The following is a 27,986-nucleotide window of genomic DNA, read 5'->3' as shown; positions in this document are numbered from 1 at the left end:
TACACGTGTTTAAATTTATACAACTATGTCCCCAAAAGGTCAATTTTACTATGTGATATTTAAAAAAATAAAAGATTTAAACAGTAAAAAAATTACACAGATGTAATTTAAAAACTAAATTAAAAATTTTTGAAAATGACAAATATTATTATTATTATTAATGTTAGAACTTCACACTATTCCAGAGAAGCGGGGCCTATTATACTATAAATTTTCTCACTTTTCTCCACCAGTCCTGATACACAGTCCTGATCCTAGATGAGAGTTCAAATGAACTAGGAAGTAGATCTGAGACTAAAGGCAAAAACTTGGATCTTTTCCTGTGTGGAAGTTCTAGTGATGCATACCAGGTTCTGGCTTGCTAATGATCTCTGATATCTACATCTGTTGCTTTATTTCATAATTACTATGGAGTCTGTGCTGCACATTGAAATATCTTTTTGGCATTTTTCCTGTGACAACTCCTTATTACCCTTATGGACTAATAATGGAAAATTTAACCCACAAAGAGAAAAAATCATGACAAAATTTTGCATAGAATTACTTTCTCCACCACAGCTATATAAAGGAGAAAAATAAGTCAGTATAAATGCTCAAGCATTAAGGATACACAAGCCAAGTAAAAACTAAAAGGGAAAGAGACACAGGCCTTTATTTTACTTAATAATTAATTTTTTTACTTGATAATTCCCTACAAGTTAACTCACGTACAGTGTTCAAAGAACTTACGCAAACTATGTGACAACATCCATTGTGTTTCTATTAGAATGTGTTATCTACAAAGGGTTTGTCAATTTACTTCAAAGTGCTTACTTTTTGTGTTTCTAGAAACAAACCCCATCCCCCTTCTCACTTGCAACTTCCAACAATTTTGGTCAAATTGTACATGTAAGTTGGGCATATTGTAAAACCTTCATTGTATAGTGCACTCTTTATAAAGTATCATCTTTATAATTATTTTCCAGAATTTAATCTCATCTGATAAGAACATTGTAACCCCTACTTTCTTTTATATGTATTTTCATAGAATTTTTTGTTCATCATTTTATTTTCAAATTTTCTGAGTAATTTTAACTTAGTGCTTTCTCTATGTACAGAATATACAATGTAGAATGCTCTTTGTTTTATAATTCGATCAGAATCCTTTTTTTAATAGGTAGATTTTAGCATATTTACATCTATGGATATAATAGGTGAGTTTTAGTTCTATCATTTTTTATGACTTTTTTTTTAAGATTATTTATTTATTTATTTGACAGAGAGAGACACAGCGAGAGAGGGAACACAAGCAGGGGGAATAGGAGAGGGAGAAGCAGGCTTCCTGCCAAGCAGGGAGCTCAATGCGGGGCTCGATCTCAGGACCCTGGGATCATGACCTGAGCCGAAGGCAGACGCTTAATGACTGAGCCACCCAGGTGCCCCTTATGACTTCTTTCTTATTTTTAGCCTTTTAAATATAATTTTTCACTATAAACAAACAAACAAACGCCCAAATGTCTAACTTATGCTTACAATACACCAGCTACCAGGATTTGGCAAGAGTAAGGGAATGTTTCATCCTTGATATGGATCCTCTTCTGTTGCCAGGAGACAGTGACTTCCTAGTCAGATGTCTGTCTGCTCATACTCCACACCAGCTGTCACCTCTTTAGTGAGCCAAACCTTAGTGCTTAAGAAATCCCATAGGTGCTTCTTCCGCAGGAGATATTATTAATATCAACCATTTTGTCAATTTGTATTGAATATCATAGTTTACCAATCCAGTAAAACAGGTTATGCCAAAAGTGAGTAGCTAGATAAGGAGAATGCTTTTTTTTTAATAGGGTTTGAATGACTATTCTACCCAATGGTGTGTGGTAGGACTTCATCAAACAGGTTCTACTTTTATTCAACCCGAAGCATAATAATAATGTATATACATGGGCTAGTTTCATATCCATCTCTAAACCACACATATGTGTATGTGTATATGTGTATATCCCATTATGAAGTACCTAGAAATTGAAGTACTTGTGGACTGAGAAATCATGGTCTCCTTGGATGTTATCCTAATATCCTACAAACACACACACCCTGCAACTTGATGTTGAATGAGTCTGTTGTCCTGCTTCAGTGGCATAGGACATTCCTAATGTTAAAAAGATTGAGGTGAATCTGAAACAAATAATGCAATATATGTTAAGAAAAAAAAGAAGAAGATAGCAGGAGGGGAAGAATGAAGGGGGGGAAATCGCAGGGGGAGACCAACCATGAGAGACGATGGACTCTGAAAAACAAACTGAGGGTTCTAGAGGGGAGAGGGGTGGGGGGATGGGTTAGCCTGGTGGTGAGTATTAAAGAGGGCACGTTCTGCATGGAGCACTGGGTGTTATGCACAAACAATGAATCATGGAACACTACATCCAAAACTAATGATGTAATGTATGGTGATTAACATAACAATAAAAAATTAAAAAAAAAAAAGACTGAGGTGAAGTTCCTGAGTCAAGTTCACTGCAGCTGGGGCTGGATATCTGGTATAATGTCTGACAAAGTGTGGTAGTCCTAGAGTAAGACTGTCCAAGATGTCCAGAAATTCCTGGGATTTGCCAGATAAAACTATTGATTCATTTTAAACTATCCAGTAACTGTTATCCTCAGAAGAAAATAGGATTTTTTCTGTTTATAGAAGAGAAGAGACTGAAGACCTTATGGGCTACTGCATTGATTTGTATATCCTCTCCCCGACCTCAGTCCTATACCATCAAAACAGATGCTTTCCAGGACTCCAGTGGGAAATATCCAGTGGGAAATGCCTTCTGCCTTGCTCATACTCTTCCGGGAACGTGGTTCATTTGGAACTCAACTACAACATTTGGAAATAGAAATCTTCACCGTCAAGGCCACCTTCAAAATTTGCAGGCACTAGATCTGATGTACTCAGCATGTAGTGGTATTGAACTCAGACCATCAAGCCCTGACTTCGCTCATCTGGGCCAGATAGGCTGCATTCTTTATGAACATCAACTTTATTATTTCTTGCATATCAGCTAATCAAAACCACTAGCCAGATGCCCTCTCCTTTAATCCAGAGTGCCAGCTTTCTATGTCTAGAACATCATTCCCCTCCTTTTTCTCACTGGACAATTTTTCCTGTGCTTCAAGAATTGGCGCAAGTATCTGGGCGCCTGGGTGGTGCAGTCTGTTGAAGGTCAGACTCTTGGTTTTGACTCAGGTCCAGATCAGGATTGTGAGATCAGGCTCAGCACTCAGCACAGAATCTGCTTAGGATGCTCTGTGCCCCACCCCCACCCCTGTGCTTGCTCTTGCCCCCTCTCTCTCTCTCAGCCCTAGTATTACTTCCTCTGGGATACCTTCTGTCACATCTGCTTTGGGTTAGGTACTCTTTCTTTATATTCCTGGAGTACCTGTAGGCTCATGTCAGCCTTTAGCACATTATAATGTAATTGTTGATTTACCTCCCCGTAACAAATTGTTGATTTACCTCCCTTGTCTTTGAAGACAAGGACTATTTTTCTATCATATCTATGTTTTAGATAATTAATTAATAACTTAGATTTATTGAGGAGTCTTCACTCAGTTAATCAGTATTTGTTGCATAACTACCAAGTGTTCAATGTTGAGCCATACCTTATAGGGAAAAAATACAAAATTTGGTTCTTGTCATGAGGAACTTACACACTCGAGTTGAAGAAATATAACTAAAACATAGCTAAATTTATCAAAGTAGGTGTCCATATACATTTTCCCCGCTACCAACACATTTCTCAATCTGTTCTAGCTGGCCCTCATTCCAGGCTCTCTTCAATAAATGTCACTTACTGAGATCCCAATGTTCTCCATGTTTCTAGGCCCAATGGAAGTTTGCAATCCTCATCTTACCTAGCCTCTTACCAGTATGCAGTGATGTTGACCATTTCCTCCTTGAGATACTCTTTCCTTTCCCTTCCATGTTATTATTCTTTACTTGTTTTCCTTCTACCTCTTTTTAGTCCTTCTCAGCATCCTGTGGTGGCTCATTCTCTGCCATCTGATCTTCAAATAGTAAGATTCCTTAAGTCATGGTTCTCCAGTCACTCCAAAATCATCCTTGAGTGCTGTCATTCTAACACATGACTTCAGTTACCGTCTATACCTTCATGCTCTTAGATTTACATCTCTAGTCCAAATGCCTTTTTTGAGCTTCATACCAGTATGTGTAACTATTTATTCAGTATCTGTACATTGGATATTTCACAAGCACTTCAGTTTCAAGTCACTGTCTTTCTTGGTTTTGCATCAAGATTTTCAAGCCCAAACCCAAGGGATTGACACCTTCTGCTTCCTCACTATGCACTTTTCATCAGTCCTGTTGATTTTACCTCCTCTCAAATTTGCTCATTTCTGACCTTCTCTGCTGTTGTCTCCCTAGTCTAAGCTACTCTCAGGTCTCACCTGCACTATTGCAACAGTCTCCTAATTAGTATGTTTCCATTAACTCTTGACTTCTCACAGTCTATTCATTACTTGTAACTGAAGTGATTTTTTTAAAAAGGTTAATCTTCTGCCCATTTCTTAACTGGATTTTTTATTTTTTTGGGTGTTGAGTTTGATAAGTTCTTTATAGATTTTGGATACTCGCCCTTTATCCAATATATCATTTGCAAATATCTTCTCCCATTCTGTCAATTGTCTTTTGGTTTTGTTGATTGTTCCCTTTGCTGTGCAGATTTTTATCTTGATGAAGTCCCAATAGTTCATTTTTGCTTTTGTTTTTCTTGCCCCCGGAGATATGTCTAGTAAGAAGTTGCTGCGGCCAAGGTCACAGAGGTTGCTGCCTGCGTTCTCCTCAAGGATTTTGATGGATTCCTTTCTCACATTTAGGTCTTTCATCCATTTTGAATTTATTTATTTTTTTGTTTGGTGTAAGGAAGTGGTCCAGTTTCATTCTTCTGCATGTCAATTTTCCCAACACCATTTGTTGAAGACACTTTTTTCCATTGTATATTCTTTCCTGCTTTGTCAAAGATTAGTTGACCATAGAGTTGAAGGTCCATTTCTGGGTTCTTTACTCTGTTCCACTGATCTATGTGTCTGTTTTTGTGCCAGTACCATACTGTCTTGATGATTAAAGCTTTGTAATAGAACTTGAAGTCCAGAATTGTGATGCCTCCAGCTTGGTTTTCTTTTCCAACATTCCTTTGGTTATTCAGGGTCTTTTCTGGTTCCATACAAATTTTAGGATTGTGTGTTCCAGCTCTGTGAAAAATGCTGGTGTTATTTTGATAGGGATTGCATTGAATGTGTATATTGCTTTGGCTAGTATAGACATTTTAACAATATTTGTTCTTCCAGTCCATGAGCATGGAATGTTTTTCCATTTCTTTGTGTCTTCTTCAATTTGTTTAATAGGTGTTCTGTAGTTTTCAGAGTAGAGGTCTTTTTACCTCTTTGGCTAGGTTTATTCCCGTATCTTATGGTTTGGGTGCACTTGTAAATGGGATCAGTTCCTTGATTTCTCTTTCTGCTGCTTCATTATTGGTGTACAGAAATGCAACAGACTTCTGTGCATTGACTTTATATCCTGTGACTTTGCTGAATTCCTCTATCAGTTCTAGCAATTTTTTGGTGGGTTTTTTGGTTTTCTACATGGAGTATTAAAAAAAAAGTTAATCTTATTGTGTTTTTCCCAAATGTGGAACCTTTCAATGGTCTCCATTTAGTCTTAGGATAAAGACTAAAATCCCTAACTAGGCCTATAAGACTTTCCTTGTATGACCTACCTGGTCCCTAACTTACTTGGCTGCTGCCTCTTTTCTTCTCACATTCTATACTCTGAGCACATAGGATTACTTTCAGTTCTTCAAACATATTATGCTTCTTTCCATATCAGGGTCTTGTATGTCATTCCCTCTGTATCATTCTTCTCCTTCCTCTTCATTTTATACTACCAATCCTTTCCAGTTTAGCTCACATACCACATCACTGTGAAATTGTTCTCTTATATGCTCTCTCATTGCATCCTATATTTCTCCTTTACTGTATTGATCACAGTTGTAATGGTTGTTTCCCCCGCTATAATGTAAGCAGGAACAGTTGGTCATATTCATCTTCACTTCTCTGGTATCTAATGTTGCATTGTGTAAGTAATGCTCACTAAGTATTTGTTAAATGAATTAACTAACTTATTCTAATCCTCTTTTGCTTTCATGATGAAAGTTTTCGTGTGAGTGTGTGATTTGCTTTTTTGTTTTTGTCTTTAGATACATATGATTATTATAATATGTGTCTTAATTTGGAGTGATTTTGAAATCTCTGGAATTAATTATCAGTATTTAATGGGGAAGCTATGATAAATGTTTTTCATCATTTTATAAAATTCTAAATAGGTCTAATCTATTCAAATATCATTGATTAACTAGTAACTTACATTTTTCTTGTTATTACATCTTTCATCAGGAACCTCATTTCATAATAAAATATATGTTGAATATACAAAATATTAGAATTCAGTAAGTATAATAATTAAGTAGACACATGTCATATATGCATTTTTATAGGAATACTCATGACAGAAATAATATGGACATCCTCCTGGAATGGCAAGAAGTCCAGTTTAGCTTTTTGAAACTAAGATCACCAGAACTTAAAAACAAACAAAAACTGAATTATTAACTTGCCAGGCAAGGCAATATACAGCTGTGAAGAATTCACTGACTAGTTTGCGGAGGGGGAAAATTCAGGAGTTTTAAAAAGTGTTAGGAAGGGAGATTTATAATGTTTATACTTATAAAAACTGAAAACTATCACATGTATAGGACAGAATGAGTCCATATGTTTATACATGATTGATTAAAACAAGTCCCATTGTTCAACAGACCAAAAAGAGTCTTCAATTAGGTCCAGTTAATGGTATACTGGAGTCACTCAAAGTTTATGGTCAGTTCTCACATAAGCTGGTAAAACTGGTTTTGATGAAATACAACATTCGATTTAAATATAATAAAGGCAAATGCTGCTATAAGAGGAAGATGTTCCTTGTACTGCTTGAATGAATGAATAGAATTTGGATTGTCATAACTAGGATAGGGAATATTTTTACTTCTATTTTTGGGGGGGAGAAGGGGTAGAGGAAGAGGAAGAGAGAATCTTAAGCAGGCTCCATGCCTGGGCTCCATGGAGCCCAACATGGGGCTTGATCTCACGACCCTGAGATCATGACCTAAGCCAAAATCAAGAGTTGGACACTTAACCAACTGAGCCACCCAAGTGCTCCTACTTCTATTTTGTAACCAGTTAGATTTATACTGTGTTTTTCTTTAAAACATCTCAAAAATACTTATTAAGATGGGGAAAGTTTTCTTATTTAGCTTTTGCTACATAACAAAATGCCTCAAAACTTGGTGGCCTTAATCAATAATAATTTATTTGCTCATGATTTTGTGGGTTGATAACTTTGGGCTGAGCTTATGGCTCATCTCTGCTCTACATGGTATCAGTTGGACTCATACATGGCAGTAAGATGTTGGCTGTTTACAAAAATAATGGAGGTAACTGGATCCTCATCCCACAGGCTAGCATAGGCCCATTTCCAAGGTGGTGGTGGAAGGGCTTCTAAGTTCAATAAAAAAGGGCTAGCCCCAGTGTTCAAACACTTTTCTTTTTTTCTTTTTTTTCCAGTTTTGTTGTGATATAATTGATAATATTTTTCAACTTTTTGCTTGCATCATGTTTGCTAATGGCCCATTAGCCAAAGCAAGTCACTTGGCCACAGTCAGACACAAAGGATGCAGAAATAGATTCTATCTCTTAATGGGAGAAGCTGCAAAATCACATTGCCTACAAATGGACATATGCACAGGAATGGAAAGAATTTGTGACCATTTTTGCATTTTACCACATTTTAAATGTGGGTTCATACTTAGAGTCTGCTAGTAGTTTATGTCTACCCTACATTATGCATAGTTAAGAGTTTTACATGCTATAAAGTTCTGTTGATTGATGTACATATATATCCTCATGAGATAATGCAGACCACAGAAGAGAAATTTTATTCACTCCCTGAATAATCAGTTTAAAATCCATTTAGATTATATTTGGAGTCTCATGTACAGTGGCTCTGAAATACAAAGTAGGTTTTGTTTCTTTATTAATAAAAGGGAGGAAATGATGTCTGAGCAGATGTGGAAGATCTAGTGAAACAAAGAGAGGGGAAAAAAGTATTTTAGGCAGATGGATACATGACAGAAAGCCAGTTTTGTTCATCCATTTTTTGTGTTTCAGTGATTGATACACATGAAAATTTGGCTATACCCAGTACCTACTATGCAATATTATTTACTTTTCTTGTTCTGCATTGGACCCTAAGCTTTATAATGGCAGCATCCATAGCAGGTGCCCAAGAAATGTTTGCATAACGAATGAATAAGTGACTGAGTTGGTGAGTAAGTGAGTGTTTGAATGAATAATGAGAAAAGACTAGAAGAAAGACACAAAGAATAGAAAGTCATGCAAGAATGAAGATAGAGGGCTCCTGGATGGCTGAGTCGGTTAAGCGTCTGCCTTTGGCTCAGGTTGTGATCTCAGGGTCCTGGGATCTAGCCCACATTGAGCTCCCTGCTCGGCAGGGTGGGTGGGGGTGGGTGTCTGCTTCTCCTGCTACCCCTCCCCCCTGCTTGTGATCTCTGTCTCTCTCTCTCTCAGGTCTTGTGATCTCTATCTCTCTCTCTCACTCTCTCTCTCGGGTAAATAAATAAAATCTTTAAAAACGAAGAATGAAGATAGAAACTGGGGAGAATGCTGTATAGAGAGAGGAATAAAGGGAAAGAAGGAGAGGAGGAGATAGGTAAAGCAGCAGAAGTAGAAAGAGTGGTGGAAGGATCAGAGAGCCAGCAGAGAAGGGACTGGCGGAACTGAGATCAGTGGTGGAGGTTTGGCTGCTTCGCATTTGCATCAGAGAAACTTAGCACTTCCTTTAAAATCCTAATTAATCTTCCAGCAGCTCAGAAACAGGTCCTTCTGTACTATTAAGCCACTTGCCTATTTTATTTTCAAGCTTCAAAGTTTATTTTTGAAGGCCTATTTACCTCGAGAATTTTGAAGGCCTTATATGGGCATAATAAAGAAATGACAGATTTTGATTGATTCTTTGGGATTATTAGAGATATCCAATTTGCTAGGCCTACCTGAAACGTCTTTTGCATTTTTAAATCTGTCAGATCACCTTAGTTTTTTTCTTTGAAAGATGAAGACTTGCTTCAAACAAATTGTATTTGAAACCAGCAGCTATTTTGATTATTCTGAGTCATTTTGGTGTTTCAATCAAAACCAGTTCAGAGGTTTTGAAGTCCTAATAGGGATGATGAATATGGGAACAATTAAAATCATGATACTTTCTCCATTCCCACCCCAGTGATGTAGCTCTATCTGAATATACGGATAACTATTATGCTTAGAGGCTGTCAAAGTGTTTGACTCTAGATATTTGAAGGAAATACATATTCCTAGACAGAAATCAGAAGTTTGATCCGAGGCATCAGAATTACCTAAAATGCTGGTTATAAATGCAGCTTCTAGGCTTCCACCCTAGACTTGGAATTAGAATCTTTCCAGATGACTTCTGTGTCCAGAGAATAAAGAGCCCCACCACTATAAGACTTTAGTGTATTCGGCTTTGCTTTTAGGTCTATGTGGCAGCTTTTAGGGCTATTTTTAGTACTTCTTACGTATGGTATTTTGTTGGGTAAAATAAGGCCCACCTCTATAAAAAGTCAAATAATACTAGAAGACAGCCTATGATTTAGTCAAATTCAGTAAGTGCTTGGGGGAGGAAGGGTCACTTCAGGCCTAAATCAAGGAAGATCTCATGGGGGGCACTTGGGTGGCTCAGTCAGTTAAGAGTCTGCCTTCGGCCCAAGTCATGATCTCAGGGTCCTGGGATCGAACCTCGAATTAGGCTCTGTGCTCAGCAGGGAGTCTGCTTGTCCCTATCCCTCTCACTCTGTGCTCTCTCAAATAAATAAATAAAATCTTTAAAAAAAAAAAAAGGAAGATCTCATGGCTAAAGACAGGAACAAAGTTTATTTATTTTTATTTTTTATTTTATTTTTAAGATTTATTTATTCATTTGAGAGAGAGAAAGGGAGAGAGCACAAGCGGGAGGGGAAGGGATGAGGGAGAGAAAATCTTAAGCGGACTCCTCACTGATCATGGAGCTGCACGCAGACCAATCTCATGACCCTGAGATTACCACCTGAGCTGAAATCAAAGAGTCAGAGTCTTAAATGACCGAGCCAACCAGGTGCCTCTTTTATTTATTTATTTATTATTTTTTAAAATATTTTATTTCTTTATTTGAGAGAGAGAGAGAGCACAAGCTGGGGAAGCAGCAGGCAGAGGGAGAGGGAGAAGCAGGGAAAGCCAGATGTAGGGCTCGATCCCAGGACCCCGGGATCATGACCTGAACCAAAGGCAGCCGCTTAGCTGACTGAGCTATCCAGGCACCCCTTATTTATTTTTTTTAAAGATTGGAACAAAGTTTAAATAAGGCTCTGAATTCTTCGTTTCTGCCATTTGAACAATCTGAATGAAATTCAATGGTCTTAACTCAATATGTCTTTTATTTCAACATCTTTTAGAATAAGCAAGATCAAGGAGAGTATTAAGCAGAAACGAGAACAAAGACAATACATAACAGAAGTCAAAGTCCAGGTGGCCAATACACGGATGCAGGCTCTGCAGGAGCAGTTCAGTGAATGGATTCTAGACCCCAAAGGAATGATTCCCTTGGTAGTGGTAAGAAAAGAGGATATTGTGAAGGGTAGGTGGGGTGAGTGATAAGAGGATAATTGCTGCAATATTGAGTGGAGTGCTAGAAATCTGCCTCTAAATTTGCAGTCTTGCTGAGGTAAGCTGATTCCTGACCTGTCTGGTCCATGAGAGTCAATTTCTTCAATTTTCTATTAAGCATTAAAAAAAAAACAAAAATTCTAGCTAAATTTCTAAAATATTGACTCTGGCTGAGGTTCCCAAACTCTTCATTGTGGATAGACATAACTTTCATTTGTTTCTTTGTTTGTTTTTTTGTATGTGGGTGACTAATTACTTCTGTAAACTAAGAACATGTGTCTTTTAGCATCAGAAAACAACTGTACTCTAACAGTTAAACATTTTCTCTTAGGTGTATATAGATGTGAGAACATTTATTGGTTAGATACAATGCCAAGCATATTTTCAATTCAAAGTGAATTATTGAAAATACACCAAGGAAGACAAGCCACAGACTAGAAGAAAATACTTGCAGAAGAGATACCTGATAAAGGACTATTATCCAAAATATACAAAGAACTCCTAAAATTCAACAATAAGAAAATGAACAAATGATTTAAAAAATGGGCAGGGGTACTTGGGTGGCTCAGTTGGTTAAGTGTCTGCCTTCAGCTCAGGTCATGATCCCAGGGTCTTGGGATGGAGCTCCCACATCGGGCTCCCTGTTTCCCTCTCCCTCTGCAGCATCCCCTGATTGTGTGCTTTCTTTCTCTCTCTCTCTGTCAAATAAATAAATAAAATCTTTTTAAAAAATGGGCAAAAGACCTGAACACTTCACTAAAGACATACAGATGGCAAATAAGCATATGAAAATATTCTCCACACTTGTCATCAAGGAAATGCAAATTAAAACAATAAGAGATACCAGTACACACCTATCAGAATTGTCAAAATCTGGAACCTTGATAACACCAAATGCTGACAGAGATACACAGCAACTGGTGGAAATTGTTGGTGATAATGCAAAATGGTACAACCACTTTGGAAGACAGTTTGCAGTTTCTTATAAAACCAAACATACTCTTACTATATGATTCAGCTATCATGCTTATTGGTATTTACCCAAAGGAGTTGGAAACTTATGTCCACACAAAAATCTGCATGTGGATGTTTATAGCAGCTTTATTCATAATTGCCAAAACTTGGAAACAACCAAAATTTCCCTCAGTGGTTGAATGTATAAATGAAGTGTGGTACATCTAAACAATGGAATATTATTCAGCACTAAAAAGAAATGAGCTTAAAAATAATAATAAAATAAAAATAAAAATAAATGAGCTTTCAAGCCATGAAAAGACATGGAAGAACTTTAAATGTATATTATTAAGTGAAAGGGGCCAATCTGAAAAAGCTACATACTGTATGATTCCAACTTCATGACATTCTGGAAAAAATTATGGAGACAGTAAAAAGATCAGGGTTTCTCAGAGTGAAGACAGAAGGAGGGATGAATAGGCAGAGCACAGAGGATTTTTAGTGTGATGAAACAATTCTGTATAATACAATAATGATGGATACATGTCATGATACATTTGCCAAAACCCATAAAATGTACAACATCAAGAGTGCTTCCAGTGTAAACTATAGACTTTGGGTGATGATGTTTCATGGAGGTTCATTGATTGTAACAAATGTACCACTGTGGTAGGGAATGTTGATAGTGGGGAAGCCGTGTATGTGGTGGGGAGGACAGGGAGTATATGGAAACTCTCTGTACTTTCTGCTCAGTTTTTCTGTGAACCTAAAACTGTTCTAAAAAATCAAGTCTATCTTTTTTTAAAGTAAGCTCTATGCCCAGTGTGGGGCTTGCACTCACGTTGGAGATCAAGAGTCACAAGTTCTACCAACTGAGCTAGCCAGAGGTCCCTCAAATCTATTTTTTAAAAATGGACCAAGAAGAACTCAGAAATTTTGTTTTTTAGTAATTGAAGGACAAGGAATTATAGAGGATTCTTTGGATTGCCAAACTGGTTGCCAAAGATGCCCAGTGTCTGAAGGTTTGCTAGAAATGTCCTTGGAGAGGACAAAATAGGATCACTCTCAGCATCCTACTTCTCACACAGAATGTTCTCGATGGGAATCATTGAGGATATATATGAAAAAACATTTGATATACCTTGAAGTAGTCTATGAACTAAATGTTAATTATTAATAATTTCAGTCCCTGGTTTAGAAGGATTACTCAAGATTTAAAAAGAAAAACTCTAGACGGCTTTTAGTCTAAAACACTAAATATATGGCAATTGAGATGTAATGCATGGTCTATTTTCTTTGATTTGCAGATTCAGAATGTTCTTCATGAATTTTTTCAAAATCCAGATTTCCACCTTGGTAAACCTGCCTATTCCTGTAGTATTTCTATTTTTCCCTCTTTTGTAAGGGTGGAGGGGGGTGAGGGGACAGATGCTGGATTAAGATGAAGAGTCAATATTGAGATATATGTTATTCAAAGTTCTTATACATGTACTTTGGTTCTTTTGCCCTTTCCAGATGGAGAATGTAGAAAAACAGAAAAGCAATCAGTGATTTTTGATCCTTTTAGTCGAGTGCTCCATTTTATTGTAAATACTCTGTACTATCCCTTTATCATCCCATCAAGTTCCTAGAAAATCATTACTTACTTACATACACAGAATTTAAAAAAGAAAGGTATTATGTCCTAACTGTGATATAAAGGAAAAATACAAGAAAAGACCTAAGAAAATTATATGGACTGTATTTCAATATATAAATGTTTGGCTATAACTTCACTAGAAGACATAATGTATCAGACATTTGTACTTATAATGAATGTTTAGACATAAGAAAAGTAAAATTATATCCAATCGACCATTTTTTAAAATTTTTTATTGTTATGTTAATCACCATACATTACATCATTAGTTTTCGATGTAGTGTTCCATGATTCCTTGTTTGTGTATAACACCCAGTGTTCCATGCAGAACATGCCCTCTTTAATACCCATCACCAGGCTAACCCGTCCTCCCACCCCCCCCAGAACCCTCAGTTTGTTTCTCAGAGTCCATCGTCTCTCATGGTTCGTCTCCCCCTCCGATTTCCCCCCTTCATTCTTCCCCTCCTGCTATCCTCTTCTTTTTTTTTTTAACATTTTGAAGTAAGGGCAAAATGAATGATTTGTATATACACATAGAATCCCCATAAAGAGGAGAGCTACAAATGCAGAATGATGCAGTTGTGCTGTATTGGAGTTCAGACACAAATTGTGACATTATCTCCCATTAAATAATTTTCTGAAATGGTGGACAACTCTTGGTAAAGTTTCAGAAGGAAGCAAAGTACAATCCACTCTCAAATTTTCATAGTAGTTACAGTCTTGGAAAATTTAACAATAAAAAATATACTGTGTTTATATGTAAAATAATTTCTAGACTAAAATTTATTCTAAGCAGATTTTCCCCCTATTTGAATATCTATTTATTTGAGAGAGAGAGAGAGAGAGAGAGAACAAGAGCAGGGGGAGGGCCAGAGGAAGAAGGAGAGAATCCTCAAGCAGACTTCCCGCTGAGCGTAGGGCTCCATCCTAGGAGCCCGAGATCACCTGAGCAAAATCAAGTCATCTGCTCAACAAACTGAGCCACCCATGTGCCTCAAGAATTGCAGGATTTCTGACCCTACCCCTACTCCCCATCACTGTACCAACAAAAACTCAAACTACAAATTTCCACCATGCTCACTGGGGGTAGAGGGAAACAGTACTACAACTATAGAGAACCACAGATTTTGATGCTTTCATTTTCATAATTGTTTCCTCATATGAGATCAAGCAAAAAATTCTGACTTGTAGGGGCATCTGGCTGGCTCAGTTGGAAGAGCATGCCACTCTTGATCTTGACATTGTGAGTTGGAGCCCCACGTTGGGTGTCGAGGTTACTAAAAAAAAATAAACTTAAAATAAAATTCTGACTTGTAGAATAAAGCACTGGAGTTTAGTTCCTTAGGTATACATAATTTACATCCAAATGATTTATTTCAATTGGTTTTTGACCACTATTACATTGATAACAATAGATTGAAATCTATTCTCACTTTAAAAAATAAAATATGCTTCCCATCTTCCTGATCACTCGTCCCCAAACATGATTTGGGCCTTGCTGACAACCCTTTCTCCCACATGTTCACAGCCTATCCAAAATCTAGAATTCTTCGTGGTTAGTACAACCTCCCCTTTCAGAAAATCTTTGAGATAACTTCTTTTATTTATTTACTTTTTGGTGAAGGTACAGAAGGAGTGAGTGAAGAGAGCTCTATTTGAGATTGTGGTAAAATTAGAGAAATTCCAGACCGTCTAGTTGACTGATTTTTTTGTCCTCTCACCTCCTATACTACCTCAGATTTCCTGTATCATTCATTGATTCATTCAATATTTATTAAGCCCTCACCTAGTTCCAGATTCTGTGATGGAGTAGAGGATGGGAAGAGGGCTAAGGCATCTTTTCTCTCCTTAAGTTCCTCAAAGTCCGGTCAGGGGACAGACACATACACTTAATAACAGCTATTACCATTAGAAACCAGTGTGGCTTGCCTAATCTTCCAGAGCTTGGGGGGAGGTTTGGGATGAGGATAACAGCATCTAATGCCTAAGTTTATACTAAAGTTTATACGATCTTCTTATGACAGTAACTGATATCTCATAAAAAGCAGTTACAAAAATCAAGAGTGACTAAAGAATCTTATATGTACCAGCCCATTAATGGGCAGGAGGATTTGGAGTTAGAAGTAAGAGAGGAATCCAGTGCTTTCCTCATGAACTTTTACACAGTTTGTGTTTGTTTTTTGTTATGGTCAATAAAGATTACATAATTGTCATATCAAAAGGAGGTTTAAAAAAATCTTTATTCGAACTAACTGCCATATTTACCATTAGTGATCACTCTTATTCATGAAACTCTTTCCTTCTTGGCTTTTGTGATATCTTTCTTTCTTGATTTTTCATCTATCACCGATCACCTCTTAGCATTCTGTTTCTTGGTTCTTATTTGTACCTTAAATGTTGTTTTCAGAGTTTTCTTTTTGGCTTTATTATCATTTTACACATTATACACACTACCCAGGTTATTATTTAAACCCATGACTTGGGGCGCCTGGGTGGCTCAGTTGTTAAGCCTCTGCCTTCGGCTCAGGTCATGATCCCAGGGTCCTGGGATCGAGCCCCGCATGGAGCCCCCGCATCGGGCTCCCAGCTTGGCGGGAAGCCTGCGTCTCCCTCTCCCACCCCTGGTGCTTGTGTTCCTTGTCTTGCTGTGTCTCTCTCTGTCGAAAAAATAAATAAAATCTTAAAAATAAATAAATAAATAAACCCATGACTCGAGCTGATGACTCATTTTTATATCTATATTCCCATCCCAAACCTTCCCCCTGAGCTCCACGTCCTATATGAAAAGGTGAGTGATGAAGTGAAAAAAGGAAGTTGCAGATCAATATGATCATATGTGTGTGTAGAAAAACAAAAGCTGTCGTTAAGCGTCTGCCTTCGGCTCAGTTTATGATCCCAGAGTCCTGGGATCAAGACCCACATCATGCTCTCTGCTCCACAGGAAGCCTGCTTCTCCCTGTCCCATTCCCCATGCTTGTGTTCTCTCTCTTGCTGTGTGTGTCTCTCTCTCTGTCAAATAAATAAATAAAATCTTTAAAAAATGTATGTTATAAACAAAAATACCTAGAAAGGTTGCTGGAAGGGTGGCAACAAACGGTTGATGGTGGTTCCTTCCCGGGCGGGCGGGGGAAGGGAGAGTGAGAATGCTGGTGGGGTCAGGGGAAAAGGGAGATATTCAAGTTTTGCTGCTTCTGTTTTTGTACTATTTGAATCTTTTACTAAAAGAACATATTTGTATATTATTTATTTAATTTAAGAAACATTAAAAACAAAATATTTAAAAAGAAGGTTTGTAGAAGTGTTGTGTTTTAGGACCTGCTTCTGCAAATGCTAGCATAAACCAACACAGTTGTTTTCATAGTCTTTTTTATACTATTGATGTGCATATTTGTTTTTGCTTTATCTCAGGCTGGTCGTTAAAAATGTAGACACATTTATTTCAGTGTTTGGGTTGCTTGGTTAAATAAAAGCGAGGAAAAGCAATAATTTTGTAGTAATTGGAATGTTACCCAACTATATGTCATTTGCTTTATTGTAAATATTGATGGATATTAAGATAGATATTAATTAAGAAATAATTTTATGTTCTTCAAAAGTGCTATAAAATGAATATGAAATATGAATGTATTACAACCAAACTAGCAAATACCTTTTATTCCATAATTAGAAGCATGTTGCAAACAATTGGATATTGCTGACTCAATGGAACCAAGATTGAACAAAATGGAATTTACAGAGGTAAGAAGTTACATTATTTATTATTTGAATCAAATTATTTTGCATGGATGTCACGCACACATTAACTTAGAATTAAATTAAAGCATACTAACTTATTTCTATTCTAAGATAAATATTATTTTATTTCATTTTAACTTCTCTGAAGTTAGGGTACATCTTATAATCAAAGGAATTTTACAGTTTCTTTCAGTTAGTGGTACTCATGATGTGAAAGTGAGAAAAACTTCCACTCACACCTTCAGTTAAGATCAAGAAAAACCAGCTTCTTTTTCCACTGCATTTTAGATAAAGAAATCTAAAAGTTATAAAACATTTCTTATAGGCCAGGCATTGTCCTAAGCTATCCATCTATTAACTCAGGTAACGCTCTCAGCAATCCTTATTCCTGCTTTTATAGATGAAGACACTTTAGGTGCAAAATGGTTAAGTAACTTGCACAAGGTCTCATAATTAGTGAAGCTGGACAAATTTGTACTCAGGCAGTTTGGTTTCAAAGTCTACATAGTATTTCATCTGAGAAAGTATGGGATTACTTTTGTCTTGGGATTGTATTAGGATAAGTAAAAGGAGCAATTTAATGGTACCAGAGTCATAAGTCTTTTATAGGTTGCTTTTATATTTGTTCATGTCTTTCCTCTAATTTCCCTTCTTTAACTCTGGGTCCCAGAGTCAAGGTAACTTTTCCCTTCTCTCCTACACCTTTGCTCAGTTGTAGGTGATGGCCATGTACTATATGCAATTTCAAAGTTCTGTGTGAAGGATTCTGGAATCCTTAAAATCACTATCATAGAGATAAAAATTTGGCAATCCTGTCTGTTATATTCTGTGTTTTCTTAGATTCTGTATTTGTCTACTTGGCATCCATTAGTCATGGGGCCAAACTAATGGCCAAAGGTATCTATTATCTAATTATGCTTTTAATTGTATTGTTTTATTCTCCCCTAATCAATGTATGAGAGCTTTCAAAGCACCCTATTCTCACCAACATTGGGCATGATCGAATATAAGAAACCAGGGCACCTGGGTGGCTCAGTCAGTTGAGCTTCGGACTCTTGGTTTCAGCTCAGGTCGTGATCTGCTGGTTGTGGGATCCAGTGCCACTTTGGGCCTTGCACTCAATGCAGATGGAGTCTGCTTCAGATTATTTCTCCCTCTCCCTCCCCTTCTGTTCCTCCCTGCCCTCTCTCTCTCTCTCTCTCTCCCTTTCTTGCTCTCTCTCTCTCTCTCAAATGAATAAAATCTTTAAAAAAAAGAAACCTCTGCAATTTGAATGCATTCTGTTTTTTAACTTTCATCTTTTTGATTACTAGTAAGGTTAAATGTTTCCTATGTAACTTTAAAATTTCTTAAATCCATACTCTTCTACTTTATGATTGGTGGATTTTGATAATTGGAAAAAAACATGCTATATGCACTTTATAAGCAAAGCACCTAATATAAAGTGACAAAAAAGATGAAATTAAGGTAATTGTTAAAAGAATATCAAATAATGAAAATAAGCAATCAAACAAACAAAACAGCAGATTTCAATATTAAGAATCATGTAATGGGACACTTGGGCTACACGCTCTGTGGGGAGTCTGCTTGAGATTCTCCTCTCTCCTTCTGCCCATCCTCCTTCTCTGAAAATGAATAAATCTTTAAAATAAATAAATGAATAAATAAAATAAAATCACCAAAAATTTCTTACCCAGAAATAACCATTGTCACCCTTAGGTAAACATTATGTAAAACAGTTTTAATAAATAAATAAAAACTTTTAATAAAAAACCCTAGTTTTATATACTGTCTTGATAGATAGATGGGTATATAGCAATGTAGATGATCATAAATTCTGCTATAAAATTTTATTAATTAAAATAAAAAATATTTGTACTTGATTCCAACAGAAAAAAGAATCTGAAATAAAAAATAATAGAATTATTAAAATTGAACCTAACTTCACAAAAATCATTCTAAAATCACTCTAAGACCCTATGATGAAGATTCATTATTATTATTATTATTAAAGTCCATTCATTATTTTTTTTTAGAGTGGGGGTGTGGGGTAGAGGCAGAGCGAGAGGGAGAGAGAATCTTAAGCAGGCTCCATGCCCAGTGTGAAGCCTGATACGGGGCTTGATCTCACAACCCTGAGATCATGACCTGAGGTGAAATCAAGAGTCAGATGCTTAGGGGCACCTGGTTGTCTCAGTTGTTGAGCGTCAGCCTTCAGCTCAGGTCATGATCTCAGGGTCCTGGGATCGAGCCCTGCATCGGGCTCCCTGCTCGGCCAGAAGCCTGCTTCTCCCTCTCCCACTCCCCCTGCTTGTGTTCCTGCTCTTGCTGTCTTTCTCTCTCTGTCAAATAAATAAATAAAATCTTAAAAAAAAAAAGTCAGACGCTTAACCGACTGAGTCACTCAGGTGCTTCTCCATTCAGTATTTTTTGATCACATTTTTCAATCATAGAAATAAAAACTGACATCCTACTATAAAAGATGAAGGTATTTAGTATTTCCTCATCTTATTTTTTTCCTTGTTATATTTCCCAACTTTAATTATTTATAATTTTTATTTTATGCAGATTTACACTATTCACTTTCTTTTCTGTAATTACAATTCCCATAATTGATTAATCTTGGACTAATCTTTAAATGGATTTGAGGTACAGTTGCTGTTCTTTTTTTAAAATTATTTTTATTTTGGGGGGGATGTCTGGGTAGCTCAGTTGGTTAAGCATTTGCCTTCAGCTCAGATCATGATCCCAGGGTCCTGGGATCGAGTCCTGCATTCGGCTCCTTGCTCAGTAGGAAGCTGCTTCTCCCTCTGCCTCTCCCCCTGCTTGTGCACGCTCTCTGTCTCTCTCTGACAAATAAATAAATAAAATCTTTTTAAAAAATCTTTTAAAAATTAAATTATTTTTATTTTTTTAAGATTTTTATTTATTTGAGAGAGAGAGGGAGAGAGCGGGGGGAGGAGCAGAAGGAGAGGGACAAGCAGACTCTGCACACTGAGAGCAGAGCCAGAGGCAGGGCTCCATCCCGTGACCCTGAGATCATGACCTGAGCCAAAATCAAGAGTTGGACACTTAAAGAACTGAGCTACCCAGGTGCCCCACCCTTTTTTTTAATTGAAGTATAATTATACAATGTTATATTAGTTTCAGGTATACAATAAAATAATTCAACAATTCTATACTTTGCTCAGTGCTCATCAAGATAAGTGTACTCTTAATCCCCTTTATTTCACCCATCCCCCTCACCCACCTCCCTTCTGGCAACTACCAGTTTGTCCTCTGTATTTAAGAGTCTGGGTTTTTTTTGGTTTCCTTTTTCTTTGGTCATTTGTTTTGTTTCTCAAATTCTACGTAGAAGTGAAATCATATGATATTTGTCTTTAAATGACTTATTTCACTTAGCATTATATTCTCTAGGTCCATCCATGTTATTGCAAATGGCAAGATTCTTTCTTTTTTATGGCTGAATAATATTCCTGTGTGTGTGTGTGTGTGTGTATACCACACCTTCTTTATCCATTCATCTACTGATGGACACCTTGGTTGCTTCCTTATCTTGGGCATTGTGAATAGTACTGCAATAAACATAGGGGTGCATTTATCTTTTCAAGTTAGTATTTTCATTTTCTTTGGGTAAATACCCAGTAGTGAAATTACTGGATCATATGGTAATTCTATTTTTTATCTTTTAAGGAACCTTCATACTGGTTTCCACAATGGCTGTACCAATTTACATTCCCACCACCAGCAGTGCACGGTGGTTCCTTTTTCTCTGTATCTTATACAAGTATCTTATCTTATATCTTATACAACAAATAACATTTGTTATTTCTTGTATTTTTGGTTTTAGCCATTCTGACAGGTGTGAGGTGACATCTCATTCTGGTTTTAATTTGAATTTCCCTGATGATTAGTGACATTGAGTATCTTTTCATGTGTCTGTTGGCCATCTGTATGTTTTCTTTGGAAAAATGTTCTGGTGTTCCACCTGTTTTTTAGTTGGATTATTTTTTGGTATTGAGTTATATAAGTTCTTTATATATTTTGGGTATTAACTCCTTATTGGATATATCATTTGCAAATATCTTCTCCCATTCAGTAGGTTGCCTTTTTGTTTTGTTGATGGTTTTCTTCACTATGTAAAAGCTAGAACAAATAATCCAAAAATTTGTATGGAACCAGGAAAGACCCCAAATAGCCAAAGCAATTTTGAGAAAGAAGAACAAAGCTGTAGGTATCACAATTCCAGGTTTCAGGGTATACTCAAAGCTGTAGTAATCAAAACAGTAGGGTACTGGCACAAAAATAGATATATAGATCAATAGGACAGTATGGAGAGTCCAGAAATACACCCACAATTGTATGGTCAATTAATCTTTGATAAAGGAGGCAAGAATATACAATGGGGAAAACATGGACTCTTTAACAAATGGTATTGGAGAAACTAGACAGCTACACTTTCTTACAGCATACACAAAATAAACTCAAAATGGATTAAAGACCTAAAGGTGGGACCTGAACCATAAGTCTTGTGAAGGAAAACATAAGCAGTAATTTCTCTGACATTGGCTGTAGAAACATTTTTCTAGATATGTCTCCTCAAGCAAAATTAAACTATTAGGACTACACCAAAATAAAAAGCACTTCCTGTCTTTTACAATGGCTTTGCTATTCCTGAGTTACTTATTTTGATTCATTTCTTAATCGGCTGAATTTATTACGAAGTAGTTTTTTTTTTTTTCAGGAAGGTCACATGGGTATTATATTTTCTGAGTTCTTTTGTGTTGAAAATGTCTGTGTATTGCCTCTAAAATTATACCGTGGATGGGTATAGTGTAATTATGTCACATTTTCTTTTCTTTTCACCTCAAAACTATATATACATATTGCTTAATTGTTGTCTGGTATTGAATGTTGTGAAGTCTGATGTCAGCTTTACTTTTCTTCTCCCTTCATTTGTTTTAATTAATTCAACAAATATATACATATACACACGTACATGTATTCATACACACAAATCCTACACAAATACATATATATCCATATATGATATGTGTACATATGTGTGTGTATGTATATCCACACAATTAAAATGAGGAAATGGGTAAGGGTCATGTATATCCAATGATACTTGATACAAATTCATTAGCATTCTACATAATACCTTTGTGTGTGTGTGTGTGTGTGTGTGTGTGTACACACACTATTTTGTTTTAATGGGTGGTTTGAGCTATTAATACTAGTTTTCCTGACATTTCCCAACATCACTTCCTGAAACGTAAACAACCCATATTCAGGTATTTTCATTATAGAGAAGAGCTGTAACATCAACAGAAACCAAGGAAATATTTCTTGCATAGAAATATTGATTGAAAGTATTTAATTATCTGATCAACAAATCTTTGACCATAACATATGACATAGAAGTAGTGTTTGGAACACTTGTTTGTTTGTTTTTTTAAGATTTTATTTTACTTATTTGACAGAGAGAGAGAGAGAGACAGTGAGAGAGGGAACACAAGCAGGAGGAGTGGGAGAGGGAGAAGCAGACTATCTTTTTGTGGAGTATAACTTCTCTCACTTTTCATCTGTTTTATCCTAGTAAATGAAGACCGAAAATAACTATTTTTAGAAGAATATTTTATATTCTTTATAATATAGTATAGAAGAATTTTTATGTCTAGTCTCTTAGTTACTAAGTATATACTGAATACTGAATATCATTTAACCCTCTGGTAGGAGAGATGTCCAAAATTAGAAGTTGTATTTTTTACCATCAAGGACCAAATAATGCACTGTTTGTATGGGAGTGTGCCTGTGAGTATATGCAGGTGTGTGTGTGTGTGTGTGTGTGTGTGAGTGTGTGGTGAGTGTGTGGTGTGTGTGTGTGTGTGTGTGTGTGTGTGTGTGTGTACGAACATGCAGGCATACACATGCTGGATGAAACCCAGAGTAGGATCCAGGGAACAGAAGGGTCAAAATATAAGCAAATTAAGGACACACACCACAACAAGACAATTACAAAGCAACAAACAGGTACAAAACATTCCCATTATTATATTCATTACTGCCAGGGGAGGCAGAGTAAAAGAAAAATGAGACTTCAGTGGGGCAGGTTTCATGTGGGAAACTCATCTGGTGGTTACAAGGTTTAAATTTCTTCCACCTGCCATACCTGTAGCTCCTTACTTTGAAAGGAACCTTTAAAACATTTATATATTGATAGGAATAATTTAGGATGTAGAATGTACTGGTTTATTTGGGATTTTTGTTTTGTAATTTATTTAGACACAAAAGAAATATGTTTGGAAGAGTGTCAAGCTTGTTTTAAATTCTCAGAACACTCTAGTTTCCAAAAGACAACTCATTCCAGGAGGCAAAACTTAGCATTTGTGTCATTTTATTTTATTTTTCTAAAGATTTTTATTTATTTATTTGAAAGAGAGTGAGAGTGAGAGAGATCACAGAGAGAGAGGGAAAAGCAGCCTCGCCACTGAGCAGGGAGCCCGATGTGGGGCTCAATCCCAGGACCCTGAGATCATGACCTGAGCTGAAGGCAGACGCTTAAACAACTGAGCCACCCAAGGCACCCCCATTTGTGTCATTTTAACAGTGGTGTTGAGTTTTCTATGTAGATATTGTATGCAAGTTTGAAAAGGAACTGAAGTCTTAAGTCTTAGATTTCACTGGGTTCCCATTACTGTGTTCAGGCCAGAAGTAAGCAGGTGCTGATAGGTTTATCCTTCCTGAAGTTTCCAGATTTCGACCTTACAGAGGATCCACCCTTTCAATTCACTATCTGATTAGTTGATTTGTTTATCAACAGAAGAAAACCACCATTACTGTGGTTACAGAGAACTTAGTTAACTTTTTTAGATAGGAAATTTTTTTTAATTTCCGGGACTTTTTGAGTTCTACAAATTCCATTTGTTTTCATAAGGAATTTTCTAATAATTTGCTTCCAGAGAAGTCTGAGGGGTAAGGGTCTCTAAGTTTTTCTTGGTACATCTCAAAGCAAAAGTTACTTGGAGTTGTTAAAATGCCCATAATTTTTCAAATGACAGTCCCACAAATGGCTATATGCCCCTCTCAAAAAAAACCTCTGTAGATTGTTTGGAACTTGAAACCCATTTTCCAAATAGAAGCAATAGTTTATATAGTCACTGGGGTCTGTGGTTTTTTTTATTTTTTTAAAGTAAGCTCCAGGGCACCTGGGTGGCTCAGTCAGTTAAGCGTCTGCCTTCAGAGCAGGTCCTGATCCCAGAGTCCTGGGATTGAGTCCCACATTGGGCTCCCTGCTCCGAGGCGGGGAGCCTGCTTCTGCCTCTCTCTCTCTCTCTCTCTCTCTCTCTCATAAATAAATAAAATCTTTTAAAAAATGAATAAAGTAAGCTCCATGTCCATCGTGGAGCCCAATGCAGGGCTTGAACTCACAATCCTGAGATCAAGACCTGAGCTGAGATCAACAATTGGACACTTAACTGACTGAGCCACCCAGGTACCCCTGAGGTCTGTGGTTTGAATGAGCCTGAAATTGAATTCTTAATACGAGTGACTATTTCTGTGGGGGAAATGCTATCTGAAGAAGGCATCACCATGCACTACCAGGGAAAGGAATTTTCTTATCTCTAAACCATTAGTGATAACTACATACAAGACTTTTAGTATGGCAAGAGTTCAGGGAGTGAAAGGTAAAGATGGCCTTTACCCTTCGAGGTCGACGAGGACTCCCAAAGACTCCAGAGTGAGGAACTGAGGGAGGCTGATCTCTCATCACAGCAGATCCTTTTACCCTACCTCTGGGGGCTCCAGATATTGACATTCTTCTGTTTCTATTGATAGTATCAGCTGGGTCTGGCCTGGGTTATATTCCTCCCCTGGTGTAATTTCAAAGTTAGTTCCCCAAACTCTTGCCTCCAAAGTAATAACAAAGTATAGTTTTCTCAAACAGAGTGAAGCCTTTATTTATTTATTTATTTAAGATTTTATTTATCTATTTGACAGAGAGAGAGAGAGAGAGAGAGAGCACAAGCAGGCAGAGTGGCAGGCAAAGGGAGAGGGAGAAGCAGGCTTCCCGCAGAGCAGGGAGCCAGAACCGGGGCTTGATCCCAGGACCCCAGGATCATGACCTGAGCTGAAGGCAGACACTTAACTGACTGAGCCACCCAGGCACCCCCAGAGTGAAGTTTTTTAAAGGACTCTTCTCTAGGGGAGTGTGACCTGCTTATCGGTTCTGCTCACTCTAGGCACCAGAATCCTGACTCAAATTGTCATTTGTGTTCATCATCATTCCCAGTTATCTATAACAGACACATATTCTTTATTGTGTGATTCTACAAATACAACAAGTGGATTGAGAATGGATGAATGCATACCATAGAATAAGAACTCTATACCATTTGTCCCATGTGTGGTTGTCCAATGGCATGTAATGGAAAGATGCCTCACACACGGTTAAAGGTTGTAAAGTTTCTTTTATGGCAAATGATTTCAATATTTACAGAGACAATCTGTTATACAAAGCAGGATACAACACAGCATGCTTCCAAACAGAGGTTCCCCAAAGTTTTCCACAGGAATTAGACCTGTGATCCATTGGCATGGATCAACGGTTTAGATTTTCAAACCATCCTGGTTTTCCCAGACCTGAGAGGTTTCTTAGAACATGGGGACTCTCAGTGCTAAAACTAGGGAAGTCCCAGGCAACCGAGGCAGTTGGCCACCCTCATTGAGGAGTTTGCTTTGCTTTGATCTAATCTCCCACCTGATCATTGTGAAGACTCAGGCCATACATCTACCTGCTCACCAGGGGCAAGTGAAAAAAATCTAACACCGTCTTTACTGTGGGACTGGGTAAAATGAGGGTCAGTTTCCCAAGAGCGTCCTTCAGCAGGCCTGGGCTTCAAGCGGTCTGAGGTCTGCACCTGAATTATATAATGGGTTTAAGAATAATTATATGCAGGGGTGCCTGGGTGGCTCAGTCGGTTAAGTGTCTGCCTTGGCTCAGGTCATGATCCCAGGATCCTGGGATCGAGTCCTGCATCAGGCTCCCTGCTCAGCCAGGAGTCTGCTTCTCCCCTCGCCCTCTGCTGTGCTGTCTCTCTCTGTCAAATAAATAATAATAAAAAAGAATAATTATATGCAAAAACTAGAAACACTATTCACTGGGATTCAGGTATTAACTTTGGATTCTGTGACACTAAGGAACTGGTGCAGGAGTAAATAAGGGCCATGTCTCTGCCTGAATTCTCTTCTCTGGGACTTATAGTCCGTTCTTGCTCCCAGTCTGCTTTGAGATAGTCACCTTCTCATGCTCAGTTATTTTTTACCAGTCAGTCTGAGGTCTTCAAACTAACGTGGCTCAACGTTTAAATTTTAAATCGAGAGGCTTCATCAAACTACTCAAAGATTGTGTCTTTCCTGTAATGTAGTCTGCTAAATCCAGGCTGTGCATTTCCCCCAAAATGGTACATATCTGAGTGGCTCTCTATTCTGTTATTCGTAATTTATATTTTGTAATTTTTGCTGTTTTCTGCTTATTTTGTTTTTTCATGTGCTTTGAGCTAGGGCAGGGAAGGACAGAAGAAGGAAGAATGATGACTTTAGTGGAGGTATAAGTAGGAGCAGCAATATGCTCTGAAAACTGCCTGAGGAAACCTTGGGGTGAAATGAGGGAATTTTAAACCAAGGAAAGGGGACGGTCTATGGTAAACTATCCTCCAAGGTATGTGTCTTTGTAGGTGGTCTTCAACCGTAAGAAATACATAAAGGAGTTTACTGATCATCAATTCCTTATTGTTTGTGTCAGTCAGGTAGGGCTACCATAACAAAGCCCTGGGTGACTTAAACATCAGGAATTTAATTTCTCACCTCTGTGGAGACTAGAAGTCCAAGACAAGGTATTGGCAGGGTTGGTTTCTTCTGAGGGACCTCTCTTCTTGGCTTATAGGTAGTCATCTTTTCCCCATGCTTTCACATGGTCTTTCCTCTGTACATATCTGTGTCCAAATTTCCCCTTCTTATTAGGACACTGGTCGTATTAGTTAATGACCCACCCTAATGATCTCATTTTAATTTAATTACCTCTTTAAAGATCCTATCTCAGGGGCGCCTGGGTGGCTCAGTCAGTTAAGCGTCTGCCCTCAGCTCAAGTCATAATCCCGGGATCCTGGGATTGAGCCCCAAGTCAGGCTCCCTGCTTAGCGGGGAGTCTGCTTCTTCCTCTGCCCCTCCCCCCTGCTCATGTACACTCTCTCTCTCTCAAATAAATGAATAAAATTGAAAAACAAAAACAAAAACAAAGATCCTATCCCAAAATACAGTCACATTTTCGGGTACTAGGGGTTAGGCCTTCAACGTATGAACTTTGTGGGGGGACACAACCTAAGCCAGAACATTGCCTAAGCTACCTCACCACTAGGGGAAAAATCGTGTGCTTCTGTCTGTCACTTTTATTATTATTGGATATTGAATAAGGCCTTTGTTCAATTCATTTGTTAAGCAAATGATTCTGATTTTTATTTTTTTTAAATTTTTTATTGTTATGTTAATCACCATATATTACATCATTTGTTTTGGTGTAGTGTTCCATGATTCATTGTTTGTTGATTCTGATTTTTAAAAATTAAAAGAGTTAAAGTATATTTTTGCTTTGTTGAGTATATAATTAGCATTAATTATTTTTAAAAGTTCCCTGAGACTGGAAATCTAATTTTCTGCCCAAATGCTATATGAACACACCACTCCTTCAGTGATAGATAGCCAGTATAATCTGTGTATTCCAATATTCTATAGTCTTTGGGCATTTCTGAAAGTGTTATTTACTACCAGG

The 27,986-nt window shown here is 37.4% G+C and overlaps 1 protein-coding gene across 2 annotated transcripts in view; it reads left to right on the top strand.

Moving 5' to 3' along the window:
• The window catches only part of EFCAB5 (EF-hand calcium binding domain 5), a 184,872-nt gene that overhangs the window by 70,527 nt on the left and 86,359 nt on the right, over window positions 1-27,986 (top strand). For both annotated transcript variants that reach the window (XM_027624634.1, XM_027624633.1), the window contains 3 exons: window positions 10,617-10,773; window positions 13,089-13,137; window positions 17,088-17,158. In XM_027624634.1, coding sequence (XP_027480435.1) covers window positions 10,617-10,773; window positions 13,089-13,137; window positions 17,088-17,158 — 277 coding nt within the window. The remainder of the gene's footprint in view (window positions 1-10,616; window positions 10,774-13,088; window positions 13,138-17,087; window positions 17,159-27,986) is intronic.

Source organism: Zalophus californianus, chromosome 16, assembly GCF_009762305.2.
Source record: "Zalophus californianus isolate mZalCal1 chromosome 16, mZalCal1.pri.v2, whole genome shotgun sequence".
Taxonomy (NCBI): Eukaryota; Metazoa; Chordata; class Mammalia; order Carnivora; family Otariidae; genus Zalophus; species Zalophus californianus.
Note: the sequence above shows the minus strand (reverse complement) of the source record. Positions and strands in the feature narration are given on the sequence as shown.